Below are 25,499 nucleotides of genomic sequence, written 5' to 3'. Positions count from 1 at the left end.
GCACTTACCCATGCACTTGCCACCAGCTGGCCGCACGCTTTATTAATTGTCTTTATTATTTATTATTTTGAAGGTCCAAAATACCTTCAATTATCCCTCCGTTAACACCTCCCCTCTCGAGCCCTTCGCTCCTCTTCTTCTAACTCCCTCAGGGTCAGTCGTTTTTCAAAGAAACAAACTGGGGGTGATCTCTGTCTTCGGCTGGGGCCTCCCTTTGGAACAGCTTCCCTGCCACCTCAAAAATCGAGGAGAACCATCTCCGGTTCCGGAAGCAGCTCAAGACCTTCCTCTTCGCTTCTGCCTTTGCCCCTCTTCTCCCCTGCTGATCTGCTTTCTCTCTAGGCACCGTGCACCTGTCCACCCTCTGTTCTTCGGGCCCAGGTACCTGCTCTCCCTGCCTCCCTCCTGTACTGCCTCCGGGCCACTGCTTGCACTGGGGTCTGTATCTGTACCCATACAGTCCCAAACCCACTTTTCTTCTGCACTTATCAGATACATCCTATCTGACCAACCTAGCACTTTGCCACTTGCTGGCTGCACTACCACCGTTTGTCACATTTATTTATTTATTTATTCATTCATTTATTTATTTATTTATTTATTTATTTATACATATTATTATTTATTCTGTTCTCTCCTCTGTGCCACACTTTCCTCTTCTCCCCCTTCCATGCTTTCCCCCCCTTTTTCCTTCCTCAGGCACTTGCGTGCTCTTAATGTCACTGAGCCTAGTAAGATCGTTGCTGTTGTTGTTCTCCCCTGTTCCCCGCCCTTTTTGCCTGGTCATGCTCTGAAACACTTATGTATGAGTGCGATATAAATATAACATAATTTCATTTCATTTCTATTTTACTGGTATCCTATACACTGCAGTGGTGCTCCCCGTTACCCCCCGCAATTTCCCCCTCTCCCCCCTCCCCTGCACTTGCGCGATCTCAATCTCAGGTCACCTGGCCTAGTTAGATCGTTGTCTCTGTCTTCCCTCTGTTCCCCCTCCCTTGCCTCATCGCACCTTGAAACACTTGTGTGTAGGCGCATTATAAATGCCATATCATATCATATAATATCAAGCAAGATAGGCAATTGTCAGGAGGGCTGGACATGCTATTGTTGCTCAACCTGTCTGCTGCTTTCGACTTGGCTAATCATGATATCATGGCAGATAGGCTAGCTAATGTGGGAAACTGCTCTGGACTAACTGGTTTAAATCCTTCCTGGAACCAAGGAGGGCAAGTGATGCCAGGGAGAATTTCCAATCAAATCAAGTCGAACTCAGATGTGGCGTCCCCCATGGCTCATGCCTGTCACCATTACTATATAATATCTATTCTAAACCATTGTTTGATCTCCTGGATGGCCTGGGTGTCAAGTTCTCAAATTATGCAGACAACACCCAGATTGTCCTGGAGTTATCTGGTACCTACGATGAAGACTTAACAACAGTATGGGAGATCTTTGCTGCCATTAAGAAATGGATGACGGAAAACTCCCTTGCATTAAATGACAATGAAATTCAGATTTTAGTAACAGATGCACAGTTAAACAAACTAGATGCAAAATACAAAGCCTTCCTGATTGAAGGCACCAGTATACTGGTTTCAAACCATGTGATAACCTTGGGGGTTATTTTTGACGTCAATCTGAACTTTAAAAAAACATGTCTCTCACTTAAGTTCCACTTGCGCCATTATGACCCAGCTCCTCTGGCAGATACACCCATATCTGTCGGAGGGAAACAGAGCTCTAATTGCAGCCGCTACCATCAATACAAGGCTTGACTACTGTAACGGGCTGCTGGTTGGAACCTCACAAGCTAATCTAAATAGACTTCAGACTATTCAGAATGGTGCAGTCAGAGCCGTATGTGGCATGAAGCGTCGTGACCACGTAACACCCGCAAGCATGGAGCTGCACTGGCTTCCTGTTCATGAGAGAATTCACTTCAAAGCATCAACTCTGATCTACATATGTTTAACCGGTGAGGCTCCTGTTTACCTCAGATCACGGATTAGGAGACTGCCTTATCGACGCACTCTACGATCAAACAAAGAAGCATTACTAACATAGCCACGTTTTCTATTGGTAAGGTTTGGAGGTGCCAGCTTCATCTCCTGGGCCTCAAGGATTTGGAATGCCCTACCACAGTCACTCAGGGAGCTCCCTTCAGTTGCACAGTTTTAATAAGCATTGAAGACCTATCTTTTTGATGGGGGAGGAGATTAGGAAGACTAACTTAACACAGTGCTATGCTCACTCTATGTTAATTGTCTGTGTGTTCCGTGAGCGCCCTGAAGCCCACGGGTGTGCTGGCGCTATTTAAAAACCCATTAGATTAGATATGGGTGGCAGCAGCATATGGTTGGGTTCCAGGCGGGACCCTCCATGGGATATGATACAGAGGGAAAATGGTAAACCTTCGTCAGACAGAGATTCTGACAAGGCTGAAAAACATTAGTGTATTCTGCACCAATATGCAGCATTTCTGCTGCCAACGTATTGTGAACATAGAAAATGAACGTGACGTGTGAATGCCTGTCAGCAAATAAATGAGGCATTAGTCAGAGCCTGCCTTTAGCATTCAGGAGGGTGACCCAAATCCCTGGATGCACAATGGTGGATTGCGAACAACAAGCATTAACAGTTGTTTATTCATACCACTGTAGGTCACATCAACCTCTCCCTTCTGTGCAATCCAACTTTTATCCTTTCCATGTGTCATTACATGATAAGTTGTCCTCATCTTTAGGTAGTCACTTTATATCTGCAATTAGGAGACCTGGCATTTTATTCTCCTAAAGCCAGGTGTTTCATCTTACACCTCCCCAAAGAGATTTTCTTATGCAACTCCTTTCCTGTTTACATGTGTTGTTGCTTACTCTGCTCCAGCATGTCCACACAGCATCTTTGTGTCTCTTTTTCCTGCATAATCATCCTCCATTTCTGCTAGAGCTCACCAAGGTTCTTTCAGGATCTCTGCTTTTTGCTGAGCACCTACCTGATCTCAGATCTCATCTCATTGGTGGCCTTTGGGAATGTGTGGACGGCAACTACTGCTGATATGATATGACATGGCATTTATAACGCGGCTATACACAAGTGTTTCGAGGCGGGACGAGGCAAGGGAGGGGGAACAGAGGGAAGACAGATGGCGATCTTACTAGGCCCGGTGTCATTTAGATCGTGCAAGTGCATGGGAAGGGGGAAGGGAAAAGTGCATGGGGGAAGGGAGAGAGGAAAGTGCGGTACATGGGATACTACAATAAATAAGATAAATAAAACTGCCCGATGGTGGCAAGTGCAAGGTAAGAGCAGACATAAGTGCTGGTAGGGGGACTGTAGGGATACAGAATAACAGTCCCCAGGTGCGGGGGTTGCCAGGGAGGCAGTGCAGGTGTGCAATTGTCGGGGCCTGGGCCCGAGTTCAGAAAGGATGGCCAGGTAACCAGTGCAGTTTCAACCAGGAATTCAGCAGGGGAGAGAGGGAGAGATAGCAGAAGCAAAGAGGAAGGTTTTGAGGTGCTTCCGGAACCGGAGATGGTTCTCCTCAAGTTTCAGGGAGGCAGGAAGGTTGTTCCAGAGGGAGGCCCCTGCCGAAGGGAGAGATCTACCACCAACTCTTTGCTTGGAGAAGCGACTGACCCTGAGGGAGTTGGATGCGGATGAGCAAAGAGCTCGAGAAGGAAGATATTTGGGACGAGAGAGTTGAAGTTATTGCGGCCACAGGCCCCAGATTGCCTTGTGGACAATGCAGAGGGTTTGGAACTTAGTCTTCGCAGCCACTGGGAGCAAGGGAAGTGATTTCAGTCCTGGAGAGATACGATCCCTGTGCTTGAGGCCAAGGACAAGTCTCGCAGTCCTGTTCTGGATAAGTTGCAGAGGGCAGATAGTAGAGGCAGGCAGATTTAGATAGAGGCTGTTACAAGAGTCCAGCCTAGAGAGAACCAGGGCTCTGGAGACAGTGAGCTTCTGGGGGAAGGAGAGGAAAGGCAGAATACCTCTGAGGAGGTGTCGCTGGTAGTGTGACTTCTTAGAGAAGTCATAGATGTGAGGAGAGAAGGAGAGTGTGGAGTCGAAGATGACTCTGAGGTTTTTAGCCTTGCAGGTGGGAGCAGGAAGAGGGCCAAGAGAGGCCGGCCAGAGAGCTGCAGGGAAGGAGGGAGTGGGTGTGCCAATGAGTAAAATCTCAGTCTTACTGGCATTAAGGCAGAGGTCATTGGCGGCACACCACTCCTGGATACCAGACAGACAGTCAGACATGAGGGAAGGAGAGGAGGAGGCCGAGGGTAGCCTGAAAATGAGCTGGGTATCATCCGCATAGCACTGAAAATTGGGGCAGAGAGCGGCGATGCGGTGGGCTAGGAATGCCAGGTATTGGTTGAACAGCCAGGGAGAGAGGTTAGATCCCTGGGGGACACCGCAGGTAGAGAAAAAGATATCGGAGAGGAAGGACCCAAGTTGGACCTGGGAGGGCCGGTCGGAGAGAAAAGAGGTCAGCCACACCGGAGCCTGACCAGTGGGTATACACGCATTTCACCGCTGTATTTTTCATTGCGTGTTTTTTCATCGCCGTTTTTATTTCGAAAAAAATACTAATCTTTTTTTGGGGGGGGTTAAAAAATTAAATATATGGTTGTGGGTGTAAGGGAATAAAAAAATTAAAAAATTAAAAAAAGGGGGGTGTTGGGGGGTTACTCCCCCAAAAAAAACAAAAATCGATGAGTTTTTCGAAAAAAATACAGCGATGAAAAAACCTGCGATGAAAAATACTGCGACGAAATAACGTAGAACCGACCAGTGATACCCAGGTTATCACAGAGACGGTTGAGCAGGATGGCATGGTGACGGTATCAAAGGCAGAAGAGAGATCAAGCAAGATAAGGACACACAGGGTGTTGGAGTCAAGGTTGGAGAGCAGGTCTTCACGGATGTTCACGAGAGCAGTTTCCGTGCTTCTGGCAGCTCTGAAGCCAGACTGATAGTCATGAAGGCAACCAACAGATTCAGTGTGGAGATTAAGCTGGGAGATGACCAGTTTCTCCAGGAGCTTGCCCAGGAAGGGAGTGATGGAGATTAGGCGATAGTTAGCCGGGCAGGACGGACCGGCAGAGGGTCGCAATGCAGATGCGCAGGTGCAGACTCTAAGAGTCAAGGCACTCACTGATGTAAATGGGAGAAGAAAGGTGGTCAACTGCCTTAGACCCCAGTGTTATCATACCATTTCTGCCTGAGTATTTGTCTTGACTTATGCTTTCATATTTCTCATCTGGGTACCTGCATCTGCACTCACGCATCTCAAAAGATGCCGAAAGAGATCCCTGTCATGAAGGTCTCACATTTTCTGGACACTGCTGAGAATATTCCTCTTTTTTTCAAATCATGTTTATTGAATTGTATTTGTTGTATGTCAAGCGTAGCAAATGCTTATGGCAAACCCTCTTCGTGAGCACAAGGCCTTAGCTTATTGGGTGTATAAGAACCACATTCTTGCACTTGTCTCTATCTACTCGTTATGATGGCCTTATGAACTGCCACTAATAATGCATTGTGTATTTGTATTTATTGGTGAACAGGGAAACTGCCCTCTTCCATCCCCTTAGTTTTTTCCATAATATTTTTGATCTATTTAGCCCTTTCTCCTCTGCCCACTCTGTTTTTTATTTAGGCTGGCTTTTTTCACAACAGCGTTTGTGTAACTTTATTATTGCACGTTGCCATTTTAGAATTTGCACAGTAAGTGGCTGTGTGGCAGGATGAAGTCTTCTGATATTAACTGGTAAGGTGAGGCAGTGTAATTAATAGGTTTCTAGAGTGTTAGAAGAGTGCGCTGTCACGATACAGAGAATGTTGGGAGTGATCCGGAGTGATTTAGTTCTATCGAAGGATGAAGAGAGAGAGAGATTTGAAATATTATTTTTTTGTGTTCCATTGAGCAATTTTTATTTCTTGCTTTATTTATTTCACACTTAAAACATGCTGCATGCAATAACAGTGTCTTTAAAACATTGAGAATGCTGTAGATGGACCTAGAGCGGGCTTTCTCAGTCACATGGACTGAGGCTACAGTTGGTGAATAGAAGACTTTAAAAGGTTGGCCTAGTGGGCCGCCAATCATTAAATTATAAGTCATTAATGAATTGTAAGAATTTAAATGATCCAACCTAGATAACAATGTTCCAAATGGTGGTTGTGGTTGCACAAAGCATTCAAATGTGGGGTACTAAAGGAAAATGCAATTGTGCCACTGAAAGGTTTGACACCTTGAAATCTAGAAAAATAAGAAATATTATATCCAGCAAATCGCATAAGTACTAAAATGTACAAGATGTTTGGAAATTAAATCCTTCATCCATATCCTTTTTTTGATATTTTTCCCTCTTGTCCTCAGACAGTTATTTGTGATAACTGAGTTTTGACAGTCACCCTCTTTCTTTTATTGTCCTACCAGGTGATATTTTCCTAGTCCGTGGTGGAATGCGGGCTGTTGAGTTCAAGATAGTGGAAGTGGATCCTTCCCCTCACTGTATTGTGGCTCCAGATACAGTTCTCCATTGTGAGGGAGAACCCATCAAGAGAGAGGTGAGCTCAGGATATGATCCATCCTACACTGAAGGAGACCTATCAAGAGAGAGGTGAGCTCAGGATGTGATCTGACATATACCGAAGGAGGCCTACCAGGAAATAATTGAGTTCAAGATATGATTCTTTCTGTTCAGAAGGGGGGGGGCTGTCAAGAGAAAGGAAAGCTCAGGTTATGACCCTTCCAAGACTGAATGAGGGGAAGTTAAGATATGATTTGCCCTACAGTAAAAGAGACCTATGAAGATAGAGATGAGTGCAGGATGTGATCCTTCCTATACTAAAGTAGTCTGTTAAGAGCCGGGCGAGCTCAGGATATGTGCCAACCAATATGAAAGAAGGCCTTTCAGGAGAGAGGTGAGCTCAAGATATGATTTGTCTTAAAGCGAAGGAAGCCTATGAATCCTTGGTGTTTACCTTAAACAGTGCACGAAGTGTGTGTGAGTGCGTGCATACGCACATGTATGTGTGTTTGTGTATGTGTCTGTGTGAGAGACACTACCAATTTTTTCGGATATTACGTTTCAGGCTAGAATATGGCTTCTAAACGTGGGACTAGGAGTTAAACCCATGTTGGTCTGCACTGTCCTGTTCTTAAGACTAGGGCATTACTCCTGGCAGACACTCCCGGCCCCTGCACACCATAGGCACTGAGACCAGTCAGTCAACAATTTTGGATATTCGCAATAGTTTACACTTAATACTGATGGTACATATATATATATATATTTTCAAAAAAGGAAAAAAAATTCCCTAGGACAGGGCAAAATTCGATGGATTGCACTCCCAAGAGCAGCTGAGAAACGAAATCCAGTCTCAGCAAGGAAAAGGCATGACACCAAATCCAGGCAGCACAAATGTTTCTTTATTAATAAAAAGGTGCAGCAAAAAGGGAAAGCCTGGTTACAAAACAACGCGTTTCGCGGTACACTGACCGCTTGTTCATGTAGGTAGGGTGTTTCATGGAAGAAGGACTTCTTATATATGCTTTAAAAACCTCTATGATACAAGTGCATAGAATGTCCCCATTCACGAGGTGGTACAAAATGATGAACACATGGCAGCCATCTTAGAACATTTAAGGCACTGCAACATGCAGTGTATTAAGTAAAATAAAATAAAAACACATCATAAGTGTCAAAACATCAACCAAATATTATATGATGAAGAATATAGCAACAGCTGCACAGATGTGCTGGCTGTGAGGACTTTGGAGGAAAATGGCAAAAAGAAAGCCTCAGGTACATAACGAGTGTCAAAAGAAAAATATATATAAAAAATGATATATAAATATATATAAATACTCATCGTTCAAAATAAACGTGTGTTTTCCAATGGTATGTCTGTCAACAAAGGCTGGTACCCAAGATAAAATAAAGTAAAAAAATTATGCCATTCTAGGGCAACCGCCAAAAATGACGAGTCCTGCCTTGTAGGTCTGTCCACGTTATAACGTCTGAAACAGCCATTACCTCAACGCTGTCCAAGCAGTCCCACAACATGATGTGTTCACTAGACAAAATATAGCCATTCTAAGTGTCCAACGTTAGTCTTGAATAAACAAAGATATATAGTCATGTAGGTCTAAGTTTACGCATACATATGCGAGGTGTAATACAAATCGAACTTAATAATGCAGTCTTGAGACAATATAAAGTGCTTAGTGCTTTAGTAGCAATGTAAAGTGCTAAGTGCTTTAGCAGCAAATTTAAAGTGCTTAGTGCAATAGCAGCAGTTGTTAAAATACATAATATTTAGCAGCAAGGTAGGGAAAAAGTTTAAAGGAGAAAAATGTCCAGACAACAGCAATGATACAATGCACAGTGCTCTATGTCCATGGATGCACAAATATGTTCCTAAATGTGTTGTGCATATACTAAGTAACATAATACAATTTGACAATCAAATAGATAAAAGAATGAAAGTCAATAAATATATATATCTCACAAATAGATAAAATAACAATGGCACTGGAAGAAAAAAAAAAAACGTGCATCCATGGACGGCTGTAAAGTAGACAACAAATGTATCCCCAATAAAGTGCAAGTGCAAAAAACTTTACTTAAAATTGCCTACCATGAATGGTAAACTATTCCCTATAAAAAATCCTCAAGACCCTTTCCGCTCGATGAGCCCAGCAAGGAAGATAACATCACTGGGAAATTATTACCTTAAAAAGACTACATACCAAGCTACAAATAATCAATCGACAATGAAACAATGCGAGACAAAAAAACAAGATATGGGGACAGAGTAAAAAAGCAATTAAGAAGCCTAAAACCAAGCTATACAAAAATATTGATCAAAGTGATAAATATCAATAGAAAATACCCTCCTAAAAATCTTGTTAAAAACAATCATATGCAAGATATGCTTCACAATCATTTGGAGAAAGAACCTGTAAGATGCATCAATAAAAAAGAAGAAAGAAGAGTTAATGTGCATTAATACATAGGAGTGTGGACCGGAATGGAAAAGTATTCAACTATTAAACACACAAGGGGTCACTCTTGAACATTGCAGGTACCTAGTATTGCAAAAAGGTGCAAGAAAATTCATGAAGTATACTTAATTGGTACCTAAAAACGTATATAACTCTTCATCAAGATTGTGGCCCCTAGGTTTTTTGTTTCAAGGTCGAGAATGGACCTAGTTTCCAGTTGTCTCAACAGTAACTCCCGGTTACCACCTCTGGGTGATTTAGGCACTGTCCGAATACCAAAGAAGGAAAATCCCTCCAATTTACCTTCATGTTAAGACTGAAAATGCAGAGCCATCGGATAGTTGGGATCAACATTTCTTATGGCTCTTATGTGTTGCAGCATTCTCAGCTTCAATTTACCCTTTGTACTGCCCACATACCACATATTGCAAGGGCAATTCAAAACATAGACCACAAATTCTGTATCGCAAGTGATTCTGGATGCGATTTGCACATTATTACCCAGGATAGGATGTATATAACACGTCTTGTTGACTGCATAAGTGCAGGCTTTGCATTTGGAACACTTATGAAAGCCTCGTGGTTTGGTGTTTAACCAACCATCGGTCAATGCATTGTCAATAGGCCTCATAAAGCTGGGAACTAAGGTATCCCTAAATGAGGTAGATCTGCGAAAAGTAATATTAATGCGATCTCCCAAAATAGTATGTAAATGCTCATCTGATTTAAGGATATGCCAATGACGTTGCATGACTTGTCGAATCTTGTGGGCACCCTCACCATAAGTCAAGATAAGACATGTCTCACTGGTGTCTGTGGTTCTGTGTTCAGGGATGTCAGCTGACAAAAGTTGAGAGCGATCAATCGCTCTAGCTTTATGGAAGGCTCTCTCCAACACTTTTTTGGGGTAACCCCGTTGCTTAAATTTGTTGGCCATGAGGGTACATTCGCAATCAAATGTTTCGATCTTAGAACAGTTTCTGCATATGCGAATGAACTCCCCATAGGGGATGCTCCATTTTAAAGCTGTAGGGTGATTACTCTTGGCGTGAAGAGGGATATTAGAACTAGTAGGTTTTCTAAACAGACAAGTGGTCAATTCACCTTGAGCCACAGTAACAAGAATATCCAAGTATGTGATAGCAGTCTTGCTGTGGCTCTCCGTGAACTGCAGATTAAGATCATTGATGTTGAGTACTGCAACAAAATCCAACCATTCTGCACTAGTTCCTTCCCAAATGATAAACAAATCATCTATGTATCTAAGCCATAGGGTAATCGTGGATGTGTGGTAACAGTTTCTAAGATCCCATACAACAAATTTCTCCCACCAGCCCATCAACAAATTAGCATAGGAGGGGGCAAATGTAGAACCCATAGCAGTACCTTGTAATTGCCTGAAGAACTGCTTGTTGAAAAGAAAACAATTATTAGTTAAACGAAGCGAAATCATTTCCAATATCATTTGAGAATGTTGGAGGTAATTCAAAGATCTGGTATGCAAGAAATGTTTACATGCTTTAAGACCATCTGTATGTCTAATTGACGTGTAGAGAGAGACTACATCAAGTTTTGTTAATAGAAAAGTAGATTCCCATGGTATACCCAGTGCCTTAAGTGGCACTACAAATCGAGCCGGGGCTCATCGAGGGGGCGTGGCCTAACAACGGGGGTCTTCATGGCCCGTTAGGCCACGCCCCCTTGACGAGCCCTGGCTCAGTCGGCTACTGGCACCCCTGCCAGGCAGCCTTTTGTAGAGATTAGCACCCTCTCCCCAATGGGGGAGAGGGTGCTGATCCCTGCATTTATTTTGTATAGGCTTGCCTGGCAGGGGACAGCGCCTCGCCTATTCATCCTTAATGGTGATGCTGCCCCTCGCCAGCTGGGGAGGGGCAGCGTCACCATTAAGGCTGAAAGGGTGAGGCCACTGGAAGCAGAGGCCTTTTTCCTAAAGACTGAAACTCCCGCGAATCTGCGGGAGCTTCAGTATTTAGAAAGCAAGGCCTCTGCTTCCAGCGGCCTCACGTTTTCTCCATAATGGTGGCGCCTGCCCACGTGCATCACTTGATTAAAGGGATGCCTCGCAGGTGCGGCGCCACCATTATAGCTAAAAGGCCTTTTTTTCTGAAGCCTGAAGCTCTCGCTCATGAGCGAGAGCTTCAGGCTGTAGAAAAAAAAGCCTTTTCGTGTTGTGGCCGGGGTGCCAGGGGAGATTAGTGGGCCCCGGCAGGGCCCCGCCTCAAAACGAAATTTCGGAGCCTGCCGGGGCCCAGCCCCGGCAGGCCCCGGCCCACTTAAAGCCCTGGGTATACCTTCTATACGACTGAGAAAATCTTTGGTGTCACGAAGATAAGAAGGCAAGGTGGTAACAAAGGACATCAAAGACTCATCGATGAATCTCAAAGTGTTTTCTAACAAGGCACCACATAGGGTGACTATTGGTCTGCCAGGAGGCCTTATAAGGCTCTTGTGTACTTTAGGCAGAAAGTAAATAGTCGGAATAACTGGGAACTTCGGATGTAGATAAGAACAAATGTCCTCATCCAACAGGTCTTTCTCTTTCCATGTCTGTAAGAGATGCTCTAATTTGTCACTCATGGTTCCAGATGGATCATTTAGTAGTTTAGCATAACAGTCCTTGTTCAGTAGTTGTCTGTTGGCCTCTTTGATATAATCATCACGATTCATGAGGACGATGTTCATGCCCTTATCTGATGGTTTGATAATGCAGTCCGTCATGGCACTCAAACGTTCAATAGTGCATTGTTGTGATGAAGTAAGATTAGTTTTATGAGGCACCCGTTTCTTCCTGATTTTTTTTAGATCCTGAACCACCAAATCCTGAAAGGCCTCAACATGTCCCCCTGGATTAAATATCGGGTTGAAGCGTGATTTAGCTTTGAGTTGTGTCTTGCCAGGCCAAGCTGTGTCAACATACATGGAGGCAGATTCTTGGTCCCAAACATCCATGTCTCGATCCCCGTCGGTTTCTAGATCAAATATATATATATTCTCAGACACAAAAGTGAACAGTTATGTTTTTTTTTAATTCGATTTTTATTGTTTTTTTAAAAGCAACAAAGAGCTCATACAAAAAAATAATAATATAATTGGGGCACATGCCCGTGTCAACTTCAGTTAAAGAGCCGTAATTCTCTGCTGTATTCACCCTCACTCCCCCCTCCCCCCAGACCACTGTTCTTGGGGCACAAGATCCGCATTTCCGTGGTTAACCTCTTTGGGCAGCGCCAACCGGGCATGTAAACAACCAAAATTAGTAAACTTTCCTTAGAAAAGAACAATGAGTTCTATGCAAAAACTGGTTTCGGGCTGGGTGGAGAGACCATATTACACTTCTGCCTTGTCTTCCGTATTGGCGAACACCTCCATGAATTGTAACCAGTTAGCCTCTAGCTGCGCGCTGGAGCCATGTATCGCTGCTGTTAGTCTATCCATAAAGTATATGTCCTTGGCCACTGTCACCCATTTTCTCCTTGTGGGAAGGGCTGCTCTCTTCCAAGTCCTGGCCCGCGCAGCTCTGGCTGCCAACAGTAAGGAGTGTGTCGGGAGTTTCTCCCAGTGATCGTCCCTTTGCTGAAGCCCAAATATTAGTGGGAGGGGCTCTAATGGGTAGACCCCCCGTCTCCCGCCTCCTTAAGCCAACTAAGCACCTCCGACCAATAGGCTTGAACCTTCTTGCAAGACCACCACATGTGCCAATAGTTAGCTCTTTCCCCGCATCCATGCCAACAAAGCGGGACGACGTCTGGGAACATCCTAGAGAGGGTGATCAGCTCATACTGCCACCTATGGAGAAGTTTGATGGCGTGAGTCTTGTACTGGCATGAGATAGATGTCTTGAATGCCCTGCTACATAATTTCCCCAGAGCCCATTCCCGATGGCACAGCCCAGGTCCCTTTCCCATTTCCCTCTGAGGCTTTTGGTCATTCCCTCGCGGGGAGTTAAGAGTGCTCCATACAGGAGGGAGATGAGACCTTTCATTTCCGTGTGGGAGTCTAGGATTTTCTCGACCGGGGTGAGCTTTCTTTGTATGCAAGGCTTTAGTTTCGCTTCATTAAGATTCCCTTAAGGTGAAGGTATAGGAGTTTAGAGAGCTTGCCAATTCCCAGTGCCTCCTCAAGCTCCTGGATGCTTATGATGGTGTCCTCTCTTACCAGTTGGCCGACCCTGCAAAGGCCCACGTCGAACCATGGCTGGTAATGTTCGTGGCCTGGTATTTCCTCTAGCACTGGTGTGGACCAGATGTGGCTCAGGGGCGAGGGCCATGTAGTGACCTTCTCTCTATTTCCATTCCCCGCTAATGCTTTCCACATTGTACCCAGTATTGGGTGGTCCCATGTTCTTTTGGGAGCTTATTCAATGGGACCCATAGCCATTCGCCTACGGTGACTGGGCACAGGTAGAAGTTTTTAATGTATACCCATTGTTTATTGGGATCCTCTCTAGGATGCGGGGCCAGGGCCCTAAGTTGGGCTGCTCTATGGTAGTCTTTCAGATCCAGCAGAGCGACCCCCCTCTATCTTTGGGGAGGGTGAGGGTCTCGTATCCTATCCTGTGTCTCTAGCCCTGCCATATGAACTTCATCATGCGCCCCTTGGCTTCTCTGAGGTATGTTTCTGGAGCCTCCAAGGGGAGCATCTGGAAGACATACAGCACTCTGGGGAGCAGATTCATTTTTATGGCATTTATTCTTCCCATCCAGGAGATTTGTCCCTTCCCTCAGCCCTCCATATCCCTGAATAATTTATCAAACAGCGGGGGGTAGTTTGCCTGGCTCAAATCCTCTTCGGGACAAACTATATTGATCCCCAGGTATTTTATCCCCTCTGTACAAATTTGGAGGCCCAGTGGGATAAGTTCGGCAACATTTTTGTCTGCATCGGGTGCAAAGGGGAAGATCATTGACTTGCCTATGTTTACCTTAAAACCTGAAAAGCGACTGAACCGTTCAACCACCTGCAAAGCGGCTGGAACTGACCTTGTGGGCTCCCGCAGGTGAAGCAAAATATCGGCGTAAAGGCCTAGTTTGAAGGTACGTTCGCCCACATCAATTCCCCGAACCCTCAGAGAGCCTCTGAGGTATTCCGCAAGTATCTCCATTGTCATGGCGAAGAGGAGCGGGGAAAGGGGGCAGCCCTGCCTCGTCCCTCTTTGGAGGCAAAAAACTTGTGACAGACGCCCATTGACTGTGACTCTAGCAGTTGGTGACACATATAAGGCCTTGATAGCCTGTTTAATCCCAGTTCCGAGGCCCAGCTTTTCGAGTACCCCCTGCAGGAACCCCCAGTTGACTCGGTCAAACGCTTTTTCGGCATCGATGGACACCAGGACAGGGTTTCCCCCCTTCTGTGCTGCCTCCCTCATCAGAAGCAGAGTCTTATGCAGTGTGTCCGCCCTCTGCCTTCCCTGTATAACACCCACCTGGTCAGGGCGAATTAGCCTCGGCATATCGCTGTCCAGCCTCGTAGCAATGATCCTGGTGAATAGCTTTGCATCCACATTTAGGAGTGAGATTGGTCTATAAGAAAGACAGTCCGCCGGGTCCTTCCCCTCCTTCGGGATTACTGTGATTAGTGCTTTGCCAAAGGATGGCGGCGCCTTCCCTATCCTCATTATATTCGAGAAGACCGCCAGGTGGCCCGAGATGGCCTTATAGAAGCCTGCCGTGAACCCGTCCTCCCCCAGGGCCCTGCCCAGCTTCAGGCCCGCTATGGCTCGTAGCACCTCCTCCTCTGTTATTGGGGCGTCTAGGGCTGATGCTTCTAGGGATCCAAGGACCGGGAGGGTGACCCCATTGAGATATTCCTCACATGCTTCCTTCTCTGTCTCCCCCTCTCTCCCGTACAGGGTCTCGTAGAACAAAGCAAATTTCTCTGCAATCCCTTCCGGGTTGGATTTGTCCCCTTCTTCCCCACTCGTTAGTCTTGCCACCCATCTACCCGCCCTCTGGCCTCAGAGTTTTGCTGCCAGCATGGCATCAGCCTTGTCCCCTTTTTCATAGTATTTTTGACGTAGATGTTGGAGTCCCGCTACAAATTTACCCATCTCCATTTCCCGCAATTCTTGTCTCTTCTCCCTCACGATGCCCAGGTCCCTCTCTCTCTCTGTCTCCATCTTCCCCTCTGACCTTTCTAAGGTGATTATTTCCGATCTTAACCTGTGGGTCAGGAGAGTCCTAACTCTTTTTTTGGAGGCCCCTTCACTAATCAACCTACCCCTCCAGGTTGCCTTAGCCGCCTCCCACACAATTTCCCGGTTCACTTCCCCTGTGTCGTTTATCTCAAAGAATTCTCTGATCGCCGTTGTCATTTCTTCCTTAAAGACCGCATCTCTCAGCAGGAAATTGTTACATTTCCATAGGGATTCCCTGGGTTTTAGGCCTGCTATACTGACGTCCGACCAGACCATATCGTGGTCTGACCAGCTAACCGGGCGGATCTCACAGGCCTCTATTCTGCTCATGTGCTGGTTCCCCGTGAAAAGATAGTCTTTTCTGGTCCTGATACCATGGACTGCAGATTAAAAGGTGTATCCTTTTCGCCTCGGATGCAGTTCCCTCCATATGTCCACCAACCCCAGCTCCCACATTAGTTCCCGCAGCCCCCCATGTGGTGTCCCCACATGGGACTGTCTTCCCACTATGGTCCAACTCTCGGTCCGCCCACATATTAAAGTCCCCACCCAGGAACAGAAGTCCGTCCGCTTTAGCCATCACCAAGGCCTCTAGGACGAATTCCCTCTGACCCATGTTGGGGCAATATATCGCTGCTAGAGTGACTCTGGTACTATGTAGGTTACTGGACACTACCAAAGCCCTCCCATCCTCCCTCTCCCAGACGAACACCTCAGTTAATTTCTGATTCCTATGGAGTAGGATATCGACTCCTCCTCTCTTTGTGTGGCCAGACACCCAGAAGGTCTGGCCCACGTGCGCTCCTGGGTTGGCCCTCTCCTCCCCCCTCACCATTCTGGTTTCTTGCACGAACAAGATATCCACTCTCCCATTTCTCATTTCCCTTCCCAGAAGGGAGCGCTTTGTTGGGGAGTTGAGCCCCTTGACATTGAGGGAGCCCATCCTGAGTGACTCAACCCGGCCCCTTTCCTCATTGTCTGCCATTGCTTTTCCCTGTTGTCTTCCCGGTCCTGTGGGAGCTTCCCTGTTTCCTTTCAGAGCTGGATAGGTCCTGTGCCCCAAGACCCTTACCCCCAAGTCCCTCCCCTCCCCTCCCCTCCCCTCCCTTCTCCCTCCCCTGTTCATGACGCCTGCCAACGGCCAACGACCAGATTGAGAACATGTTGCTGCACCGCAGTTCTCTTGATAAAATCTGTGTCCCCGGCCGGGACTGCTGACAAGCTGATCTTGATCTTTCAGTTAATTTGTCTTTATTCATCTAGTCCCCTTCCGCTTCTGATGTTGGGGTGTTTGGTTTTCTGAATTTTCTTCTGCCCTTTGTCTTCTTCTTTGTGGACCAGGGGCCCCGCCGGTTCTCTCCCGATTTCACCTTATGCTCGAGTGTCCACCCCATTTTCCTCCTCCGGGACATCCCCCTTGATCACTTGCAGCACTTGCAAGGGCTCCTTGCTACTAGTCACTCTGTAGTCCACCCCAGCTCGGAAATGGAAGGCGAAAATAGGGCGAAATGGAAGGACCACCTGTATCTTATATCTTGGCTTGTAAGCCACTGGGTGAGTGGACGACATTCTCTTCTGTGGGTGAGCGTGAGGGATGTCAGATCCTGGAAGATCTTAATTGTATCGCCTTCAAAGATAAAGCTCCCCAACCTCTTTGCCTTCTCCAAGACTTCCATTTTCTCTCTGTAGCGGAGGAAACGCACTATGATGGACTTTGGGCCTCTCTCCAGCCCCCCCCCACCTCGATGCGCTCTTTCCAGCTGGACCTCCTTGCCACCCTCCAACGTGAAGAGTTGGTTTATCAGACCCTGCACCTTCCTCCCCACATCAGCCACTGTCTCCCCTCTCTCCTGCGACACACCCATGATGCGCAGGTTGTTTCGGCGCTCTCTGTTTTCTAAATCATCCATCTTCAGAGTTATGTCTTCCTCTCTCATTTCTAGGTCTGTTAGCCTCGTCTCGTATTTCATGTCCAGCAGGTCCGTCTGGAGGTGGTTGTTTTCCATCCCTTCCATTTTCTCCTCCAAAGGGTCCACCCTTCCCTTGAGATCCACTATTGAAGCTTGTATATCTGTTCGAATTGCCTTGATCTCGTGGAGGATGTCCTTGAGATCATCCTTTGTGAGTGCCGCAGGGGGGTGGGGGGGTCACTGCCTGCGGGCATGGTGTCTCTGGGGGCCTCGCTCGTGGCTGAATGGGGCCGGCGGAAGCGCTGGAGAGACGAGATCGCCCCGGATACTGGAGCTCTCTCCAGGATCTGGATCTTCTGGTGCACCCAGGGGTGGTGCCTCTGTCAGGGTTTCCCTTATAGAGTTCCCAGTGTTACAGTCCGCAGCCCAGGACCTTTTCCGTTCCTGGGGTGCTGTGATCTTGGGTGGTGTGCCTTGTGTTGGCTTGTGGCCCTGTGGGGGGGGGGCAGAGCCCGAGGTAGCGGTTCTCAGGCGGCTCCGGCCTCTCTCTCCCTCTCCCCAGCTGGGCGGGGTGCCGGAGTGCAGCGAGGGGAAGGTTGTGTGGGAGGCAGCCCATCAACACTGTGTCCACTCTATTTTTCCGCCCTCCCACACTCTCCTCACCTCCTTGTTCATGGCCACTGTGTTGGGCTCCGCCGGGTGGCCTCCGCGGCCTGGAGTGCCTCATTAGTGTCTGTGGGGCCGATGCCTTGACTTGGGCGTTTCCTTCAGCGAGGGTGGCCGTGCGTGGGTCTCTGGGTGGGCCTCTGTGCTCTGGAGGTGGACTGGGAAGGGCCCTGGTCCTCCCAGGAGAGAGGCTCTCCTTGGCGTGCCGGAGAGCGCTCTCCTGCCCTTCCCTGTCCCAATGTGTCGGGAGGGGCAGGGGCCCGGGCAGGGTTCTCCTAGGTCCGCGGTTCCCACGCGGCTCTCTGTCTTAGCGGGGACCGCGTGTGGGGGGCCTTCTCCCCGTGCCTCCTATGGTGCTGCTCCTCCCCCGACACGCTCATCAACAGGGGGGGCGCGCGGCTCTACTGGTCTTCTCCGCGGCGCCGCAGGGTCTGATGCCTCCGGTGTCAGATGTCTCCGGTATCTCAGGCGCACACCAGTCTCCGTTGCTGGGGTGTGCTCGATGGTCCTTCCCTGGCGTCATGGCTCAGAAGCGTGCCACAGCGAGTCCTTGCCGCGGGTCCCCCAACACCCTCTCAGAGTGGGGCCAGTTGCACAAAGTGGGGGTCTCCTCTGGCTGGGCTCCGTACTCCAGGCCGGGGCCTGGTAGAGTCCACTAGGCCCTGCGGTGCTGTCAGGAGCGCTAGATTTACGCGTCCAGCATGTTCCGCGCCCCCTGATGGTCCGTTTCTTTTTTTAACATAACATAATAAATCAAACAAAATTAAGAGCTCTACGTGTTTCAGGATTTCAACCCTCCATCAGGAGCAGAATTCATTCACACTATGTGTGTATCTTTAAACAGCATAAATCATGCAATGTCTATGAAGTAAGTAAAGAGTAGATACGTAAGTAATATTTAAACAGTAACTCTGAAACCATATAAATAACTTTATATAAATGTTACTCATCAAAAGGATGATGTCATTCACCTCAATGATTGCACAGTGGAAACAGAACTGAGGATGGTCTTCTTAGAATGCTTCCCAAGACCTTTCCTAATAGTAGAAAGAGAATCACTCTACCTAGTATGAAAATTGACTATCTATGTCTGCACTTTTCTGCATAATTGACGCATTATAGAAAATATTTCTCTGATTGAAAAACAAGGAACTCAAGAATAGGGTGCGGACCTGGTAATAAAGTCTAAACCCAGTTCAAAGTGCAAAGGCACTTGATGAGAGACGGTAGTCAGCACACTACAGAAATAAAAATATCTCTGAATCCATACAAGGTACTTGGAGTTATGTTCCTCCTGTGATCTAAAAAGGGGAATTAAATAAAAGTAGCTGGAGTATACATCTAATTGCGTCTGTCGAGTTTGCATAAGAAAATCTGGTGCCTTGTGTATCTGAGAGCTTATAAGTGTAAGAAGCTCACCTGTTGGATATTGAGGATGGCTCAAGGCATGTTAGCCATGTATTGGTACAGATATCCTGATCATCCTAGTCGGTTGAACGTAGATCACCAATTCGATAATCTGGGGATGTGAGGAAAGCTATTAAAGACTTTCAAACATAATGTAGTTGGGTAATCTCAGCTTGTATTGCTCAAGTTGGTCATAGTGGTGTTTAAATCTAAGAGTCTGAACACTTACCGGGAAGGAGCGGTCATTCCAGATCCAAGAGCAGTCACACTCTGGATCTAAAATGGCCATTCTAAGTATGGCATTGAAAAACATCAATAAACGTTAAAAGCGGACTTAAAGACGTCACCGCTATACCGTTTGTTTACCTTTAGTATGCTAAGTAACGGGACACCGGGGATATACTGTAATTTTGAAAAAGCTCTTAAATTGAACTAATAGGTTTGAACAAAAGTACTGTGAGAAACCAGATGGTATTCTCCCACCCACTCCCCAGGGAGTCTCCATTCAGATGGCCAGGCAATGGCATTTGCTTTTGGATCCCGTCCCTGGAGGTGGACAAGCGAGGGAGGATCACCTGAGTGGAGGGTCACAGGAGATTGGGAGGAGAACGCCTAAAAGTAAGACATGGTATTCCCCCATTTGCCATTATACATCAAAACCCTGTCCCTCAGCTTTTATGGGATATTTCCTATCCGATTTCATCTCCCCCTCCCCATTTCCAACGTGTACTGGGACGAAGAACAGGCGATCGAGAGTAGTAAGGATTACCCATAGGAATAACATTGGGAGGCAGGAAGAGTCCTACAACATTTCACCACTAGGTTGTCCCACTAATAGAGTCAGGCAAGGTCAGGCATTTCACCTTAACCATGCACACCTGACTCCTCTTGACTCTCAGTTAGGGTATAAAAGGTGTGGTTCTGCCAAAGAAGATGAGCGAGCTGGGAATGTGGAAGCCAGGAGCAGGAGGCTGCAGCAAGAGAAGCCTGAAAGATCTGGAGGAGAGCGGGATGCCAAGATGCTGACCTGGTGGGTCAGAGTGGTTGCAGCATGGCGAGGGAGCTGTGTCTCCAGGGAGCCGGAGTGAGGCGTTCTGCAAGCTGCTGGGCGTGTCCAGGCCAGTGCTCATTCCCCTGGGAGGTATGCCGGTCCCAGGGGTGTCTGAGGGGCAGGTGGTAAGACCGTGGTCTCAACATACCGATCCGGAGGACCTGCTTGCCAGCAGCACGCTACAGGGGTGAGTTTCGCAAAGAAAGAGAGAGAGAAACTCAGTAACGTGCGGGTGGGCTTTAAACGCCTGCCGCGCGGTGCACAATGCCCACTATTACTCTGTGTTAATCACTTCCCAGTTGTCCACTGCAGCTCGGTCCAGGGTGCTCTGACCGGGCAGTTTACTTCTCGTCGTATCCCTTCTCCAGAAACGCACGCTCCTCTGCTCTAGCAAGTGTTTAATGTATTATAGTTAAGAAATAATGCAGATTTAAGCAGGTCTATTTGTAACTATATTGCAACAACCAATCATCTTGAAGCTTACGAAACATCAAGAACGGAAGACAGATAGACAGATATGTTGATCAAGAGTTATAGTAGCAATAGTTCCACAAATATGATAAATATTATATGCTGAGAAAGTTGTGTGTCATATCAATTCTTGTACTAATAACATTGGATTAGACCTGTTTACACATGATAGTATTAGACGCTGTGAGGGGCAGGAGGTGGAGTCCTGATGTGGTGAACCGAAGGTCGAGTGATCTGCTCTGCTGGAAAACCTGTGAGTCTCAATCAAAGGATAAACCTGGTATGCGAGTGTTTGAACTTTCGTAAAGGATTACTTTGTATTGGAGAGGGCACGTGTTTGACGGAACATGCTATTGAAGGTTTCCGATGTGAATCCTTGTTAACTATTGAACTATTAAGAATACTTTGTATCAGAGTGGTCACGTGTTTGACGGAACACGCTTTTGAAGGTCTGCGATGTGAATCCCTGTTAACTATTGAACTATTAAGAATACTTTCTAGCAGAGTGGTCGCGTGTATAAGAAAGCACGTTTTCGAAAGTCTCTAACTGTTGGGTACTTCTTTAATGGCAACCTACAAAGATATTAAACAACGGGCCGAACTGAATGAAAACGGTAATAAATACAGCCTCATGGTTATTGAATTGCGAACTGAATGAAAACCTTAACAAATATAACCTCTTGATTATTGAATTCCGAACTGCATGAAAACTGAATAAATAAGCAGGACTGTTACATATGGCCTTTAAAAATGAATGGAGCTTTACATTCAAATAAACCCACCATGTGCCAAACTCAGAAATGAATGAAACCTCAATCCAAGTAAAATCCATATATGCTGAATTTTCAAGTGAACACAACTTTGCATTTAAGTGAAACCAGTACATATTGAACTTTAAAGTGAATGGAACTTTCACAATGCAAGTGAACCGACTACATGCTGAACTTTAGGGTGAATGGAACGAAAGTCTTCGATAGTTTAATCTACATCACAATTGGCCCGAGCCCGGCAGAGGGAGATTAATTGAGTGAAAGAAAGGGATCTGAGCTGGAGGGTATCCGGGGTGAACCGTGAGTCACCCGAGAAAGAATTCTCTGAACATTGTTTTGAAGGGGATCTAAGCCCGGGAGAGGGGCTCCAACGTTGAACTTTTGTTTTGAAAGGGATCTGAGTCCGGCTGAAGGGGATCCAGGGAAAACACCCAAAGTGAATACTGGTAAAAGGAAAAGAACGTTTACATGTGGTTTTGTACATCATGCACTCTGAGTCAAGAGACTTGCAGGAGTAAAGAGCTCGGAAACAGAAGGTCCTGAACTGTGAAAATTGAACTGTATCCTTGTGCCGCAGAAGCCAGAGTGTGTGCTTTGCTCAAGTGATCCGCCTTGCCCCGTGCTGAAAACGCGGGGAAGGGATGCCCGACCCTCCTGACATATCGTTTTGTTAACGCTTCTTTCTTTTTCATGAATATTACCCCACATTATTTGTAAATTAGCGGTAAGGATTGGCCATAGTTTGTTTTTAGTATAGGCCCTTTGAAAGTTCAATAAACACCCTTGAACTGTGGTCACTTGTGTTTGTCTTACTGTTGATACCATGCCTTTCTTACACCTTCATGAAATTGTGACAGTATGCCACTTACGTTCTCTCATAAATAAAACTTATGAAAATTATGTAAATGTCCTATTTGGATTCCAATTTAATACTGTGTTACTACACTTAAAACTGTCTCTCAATGATTAAAGTAGGATGACCGAAACTCTGAGGACATTAGAACCATCCCACTGACAGCACAGTGGGCTCAAAATGTGGCTGTCCATTGAGGAATTCAAAACACTTAAGCAGAACCCAATACTCTTTGAGTTCCTCGTAGGAGCTTGGGATTAATTCCCTTTTTTTTATTTAAAGCATTGGCAAAGCCAACAGTTTTGGCTTGTGTACGGTATTTTGCTCCTATGCACAATTGCACTGGAGCTAAAGGACAGAGGAGGGAACACATTGCAGGCATGCCCGTTATCCAACCAATTTGTTTCTGCGGACATACTGAGAATACGTCCTATTGTGACATCTCTGAAACATGCAATGTGTGTATTTTTTTTTTTATTCCTGTGCCGTGGCTTCCCCACTCTTGCCCTCACTTGCCTTTTAGGATCCTTGCTATGTCCGTGTGATTCTATGATATTAGTACAAAATAGTATTACAGCTTTTTGCTTATAAGGTTAGAAGTGCTGCACCTTGGTCCAAGACAAAGCACCTCAGCATTTTTAATTATGCAAGAGAGATGCTTTGTGATGAGACCCCTGTCTGGTTCGCGGTTTGAACAGTGGGGAAGCCATGGAGCCATGTGCCTCCACCCAATAGGCAAGGGTTGGTGCAGGGAGCAACCAGATCCCAGCCGTATGGCAGGGCCTGAGAAAATCTTTAACCCATCCCCTTTAAGAGAACATCATATTCAGAATATGTCCTTTAAACTGCATTCCATCCCACCTTGGTCATATAGAGTCCATATGCGCTAGATACAGCACTCAAGAATTCCCTGACTTACTAAGTTCTGTTCTTGCGCGGGTGATTTGAGTGAAACCAGACAAGTGTGTGACGATGTTATAAGCCACTGATAACTTAGAGGGGAAGTCTTGCAGTGGAGAGCGTTTAAAGAACACACATCACTGGCCTTCCTTATATCTCTACAGCCAGTGATGTAAAGGGGCTCGGCGCCCACACACAAACCAGAAAGTGACCAGCGGGGTCAGCTAGTGGTCTCCCAGGTACATGGAGCTCACTTTAGATGCCGGAGGGTGGCCAGAGGTAGCTGTGTGTGCGCAGGCACGTCTCGCTCTGCTCCGCAGCTGCCTGGACCCCCATGTGTCGTGTTTTGGGCTTGCAAAGCCTGGACATCTGTAATGGCCACAAAGGAGGTGGGGGCATGAAAGAGTGGGTAGCCGGAAGTCAGCGTGCCTGACGTTACACAAAGCTTTCATTTCAAAAAGAAAATGTATTTATATATGTATAGTATACACACACATACATACATTTCTTTTATTTTCAAAATGAAAGCTTTGTATACATAGTATACACGTGAGGCAGAGGCTGGGAGTAAATACCAGCCTCTGCCAGCTCTCGAGAAGAGCAACGAAGGGAGCGGGACTGGGCGCATTTAAAAGGCTTCCATTTCGCACAAAATGTATCTACGCCCTATTAAATACCTGAACAGCATAACCCCTGCCTTTGTCCATGTGTACCCATAGCCAATAAGCCATATTTTGCTCATTCTTCTGTTTGTCTTTATTTTCCCTTCTCAGAAAATTAGCTGGAATGAGACAGTTGTTCTTCAAAATGGCAAACTTGGCCGCAGTTTTATTTTCACAACAAAAGAATCACTGCACACATTTAGTGAAATTCAGTCTGTAAGTGTGGCGCTTGCTCCGTGTCCAATACACCTGCTTCCCCCTATTCCTTTGCACCAAGTCCATAGTAGGCCCAACTCTCCCAACCCTTTGTGCCTGAGCCTACCCTGCCCTTGCAGGTGCCCGTGGGCGGGGAGAGCGCTGTTTCTTTTGGGGGAAGCTGAACCCTTGTTGTTACCACCAGGCGCCCCTGCCGTTAAGCTCCCAAGAGGTGCTAGTCCGAGAAGAGCGAAGACCCTTCCGGCTTCCTCGTGGCTCATTCAGAGTCTTTCTTTTGTGCTTGGTCGCCCAAACACCGCCACGCCACTTGGTTGGTTACCGTCCACTGTGGCTCCCCCTCTCTCCTGCTTCCTTTTATAGCTCCAAGAGCCTTGTACATATATTCCAATAGAAGAGCTCCATTCCCATTGCTGACAGATGAACACCATCTTTAGAAAGTATTTGTGGGATTTCGAATTGATCAGGCCATGTCTGATATGTTGGAAGCCTCTGCCCCTGCAGAATTTAGACATGGCGCAATTCAACTTCTTCCTTGATCTTTCAACTGCCGTGTGGTTCTCGGCTACCCTACATTCCGGCCTGGGAATTATCTCTGACCACACGATCTTCGTCTGCCCCGCTGCGCTGATATCACCTGCAAAGAGAGCATCATGTCCCTCAACAAGACCCCCCTCCCCAAGGTGGTCAAATCATTCCCCCCCAAGTGGATGACCAGCACATCTGGCCTCTGCTGCTTACCCAGCAACTTCTGTATAAGCCCCTGCAGCTGTGCCCATTTCATCCCTGGTACCCCATGCTACCAGATCCAGTACTCGCCGGCCGTCAGCTCCTCCTGTTGCGGTGTCCAGCTAGCCCCAGGCCTTGAATTGAACGAGTGCCCCACTACCCAAACGGAGCGCCTCTTCCTCCTCTGTGAAGCTGGTAATGAGAAGGATGGCATGTTACTTTACATTTTGTCCGGCCTGATGTACCTTTTAAAACATCCTGAAGACCACCCTCCTATCCTCTTGATCTCTTCGGCCCCTACTCCTCGGCTGCGGATGTGGCAGCCCAGATCATGAAAGAATGAGTCCCGAAACGCCCTTCCGTTAACCCCATCTTTGCTAACGCCAGGTCCATCACTTTTCTGAACTGGACGCGGCTCAAGGCGGATCCCTCCGGTGCAACAGCAAGGGAGCCCCTGGATCCGACGGCGGCCGTTGCTGGAGGAAGCTGGCCAAGTCCGCCACCGGGCATACTAAATTTGCCTGGATGGCCTATAGTGTCAATGCCACCCCTTTCCCCTTCTGGTCGGTCTTTGACCTCCGTATGTAAATGATCACCTGGGTGTTATTTGCCTGAACATCCATTAATCGCAAGAAACCAGTCTCCTTACCCCCTTTGTTTTCGGGCACCAACTCGCTCACCGTGAGGGCCCCAA

General features: G+C 46.8%; 1 protein-coding gene across 1 annotated transcript in view; it reads left to right on the top strand.

Annotated features, from left to right (window-relative positions):
* Positions 1-25,499, top strand: part of LOC138447688 (transitional endoplasmic reticulum ATPase-like) — a 297,423-nt gene that overhangs the window by 75,889 nt on the left and 196,035 nt on the right. Inside the window, exon 5 of the mRNA XM_069603959.1 lies at positions 6,446-6,576. Coding sequence (XP_069460060.1) covers positions 6,446-6,576 — 131 coding nt within the window. The remainder of the gene's footprint in view (positions 1-6,445; positions 6,577-25,499) is intronic.

The sequence above is a fragment of the Ambystoma mexicanum genome, chromosome 3q, assembly GCF_040938575.1.
Source record: "Ambystoma mexicanum isolate Mex_15411 chromosome 3q, UKY_AmexF1_1, whole genome shotgun sequence".
Taxonomy (NCBI): domain Eukaryota; kingdom Metazoa; phylum Chordata; class Amphibia; order Caudata; family Ambystomatidae; genus Ambystoma; species Ambystoma mexicanum.
Note: the sequence above shows the minus strand (reverse complement) of the source record. Positions and strands in the feature narration are given on the sequence as shown.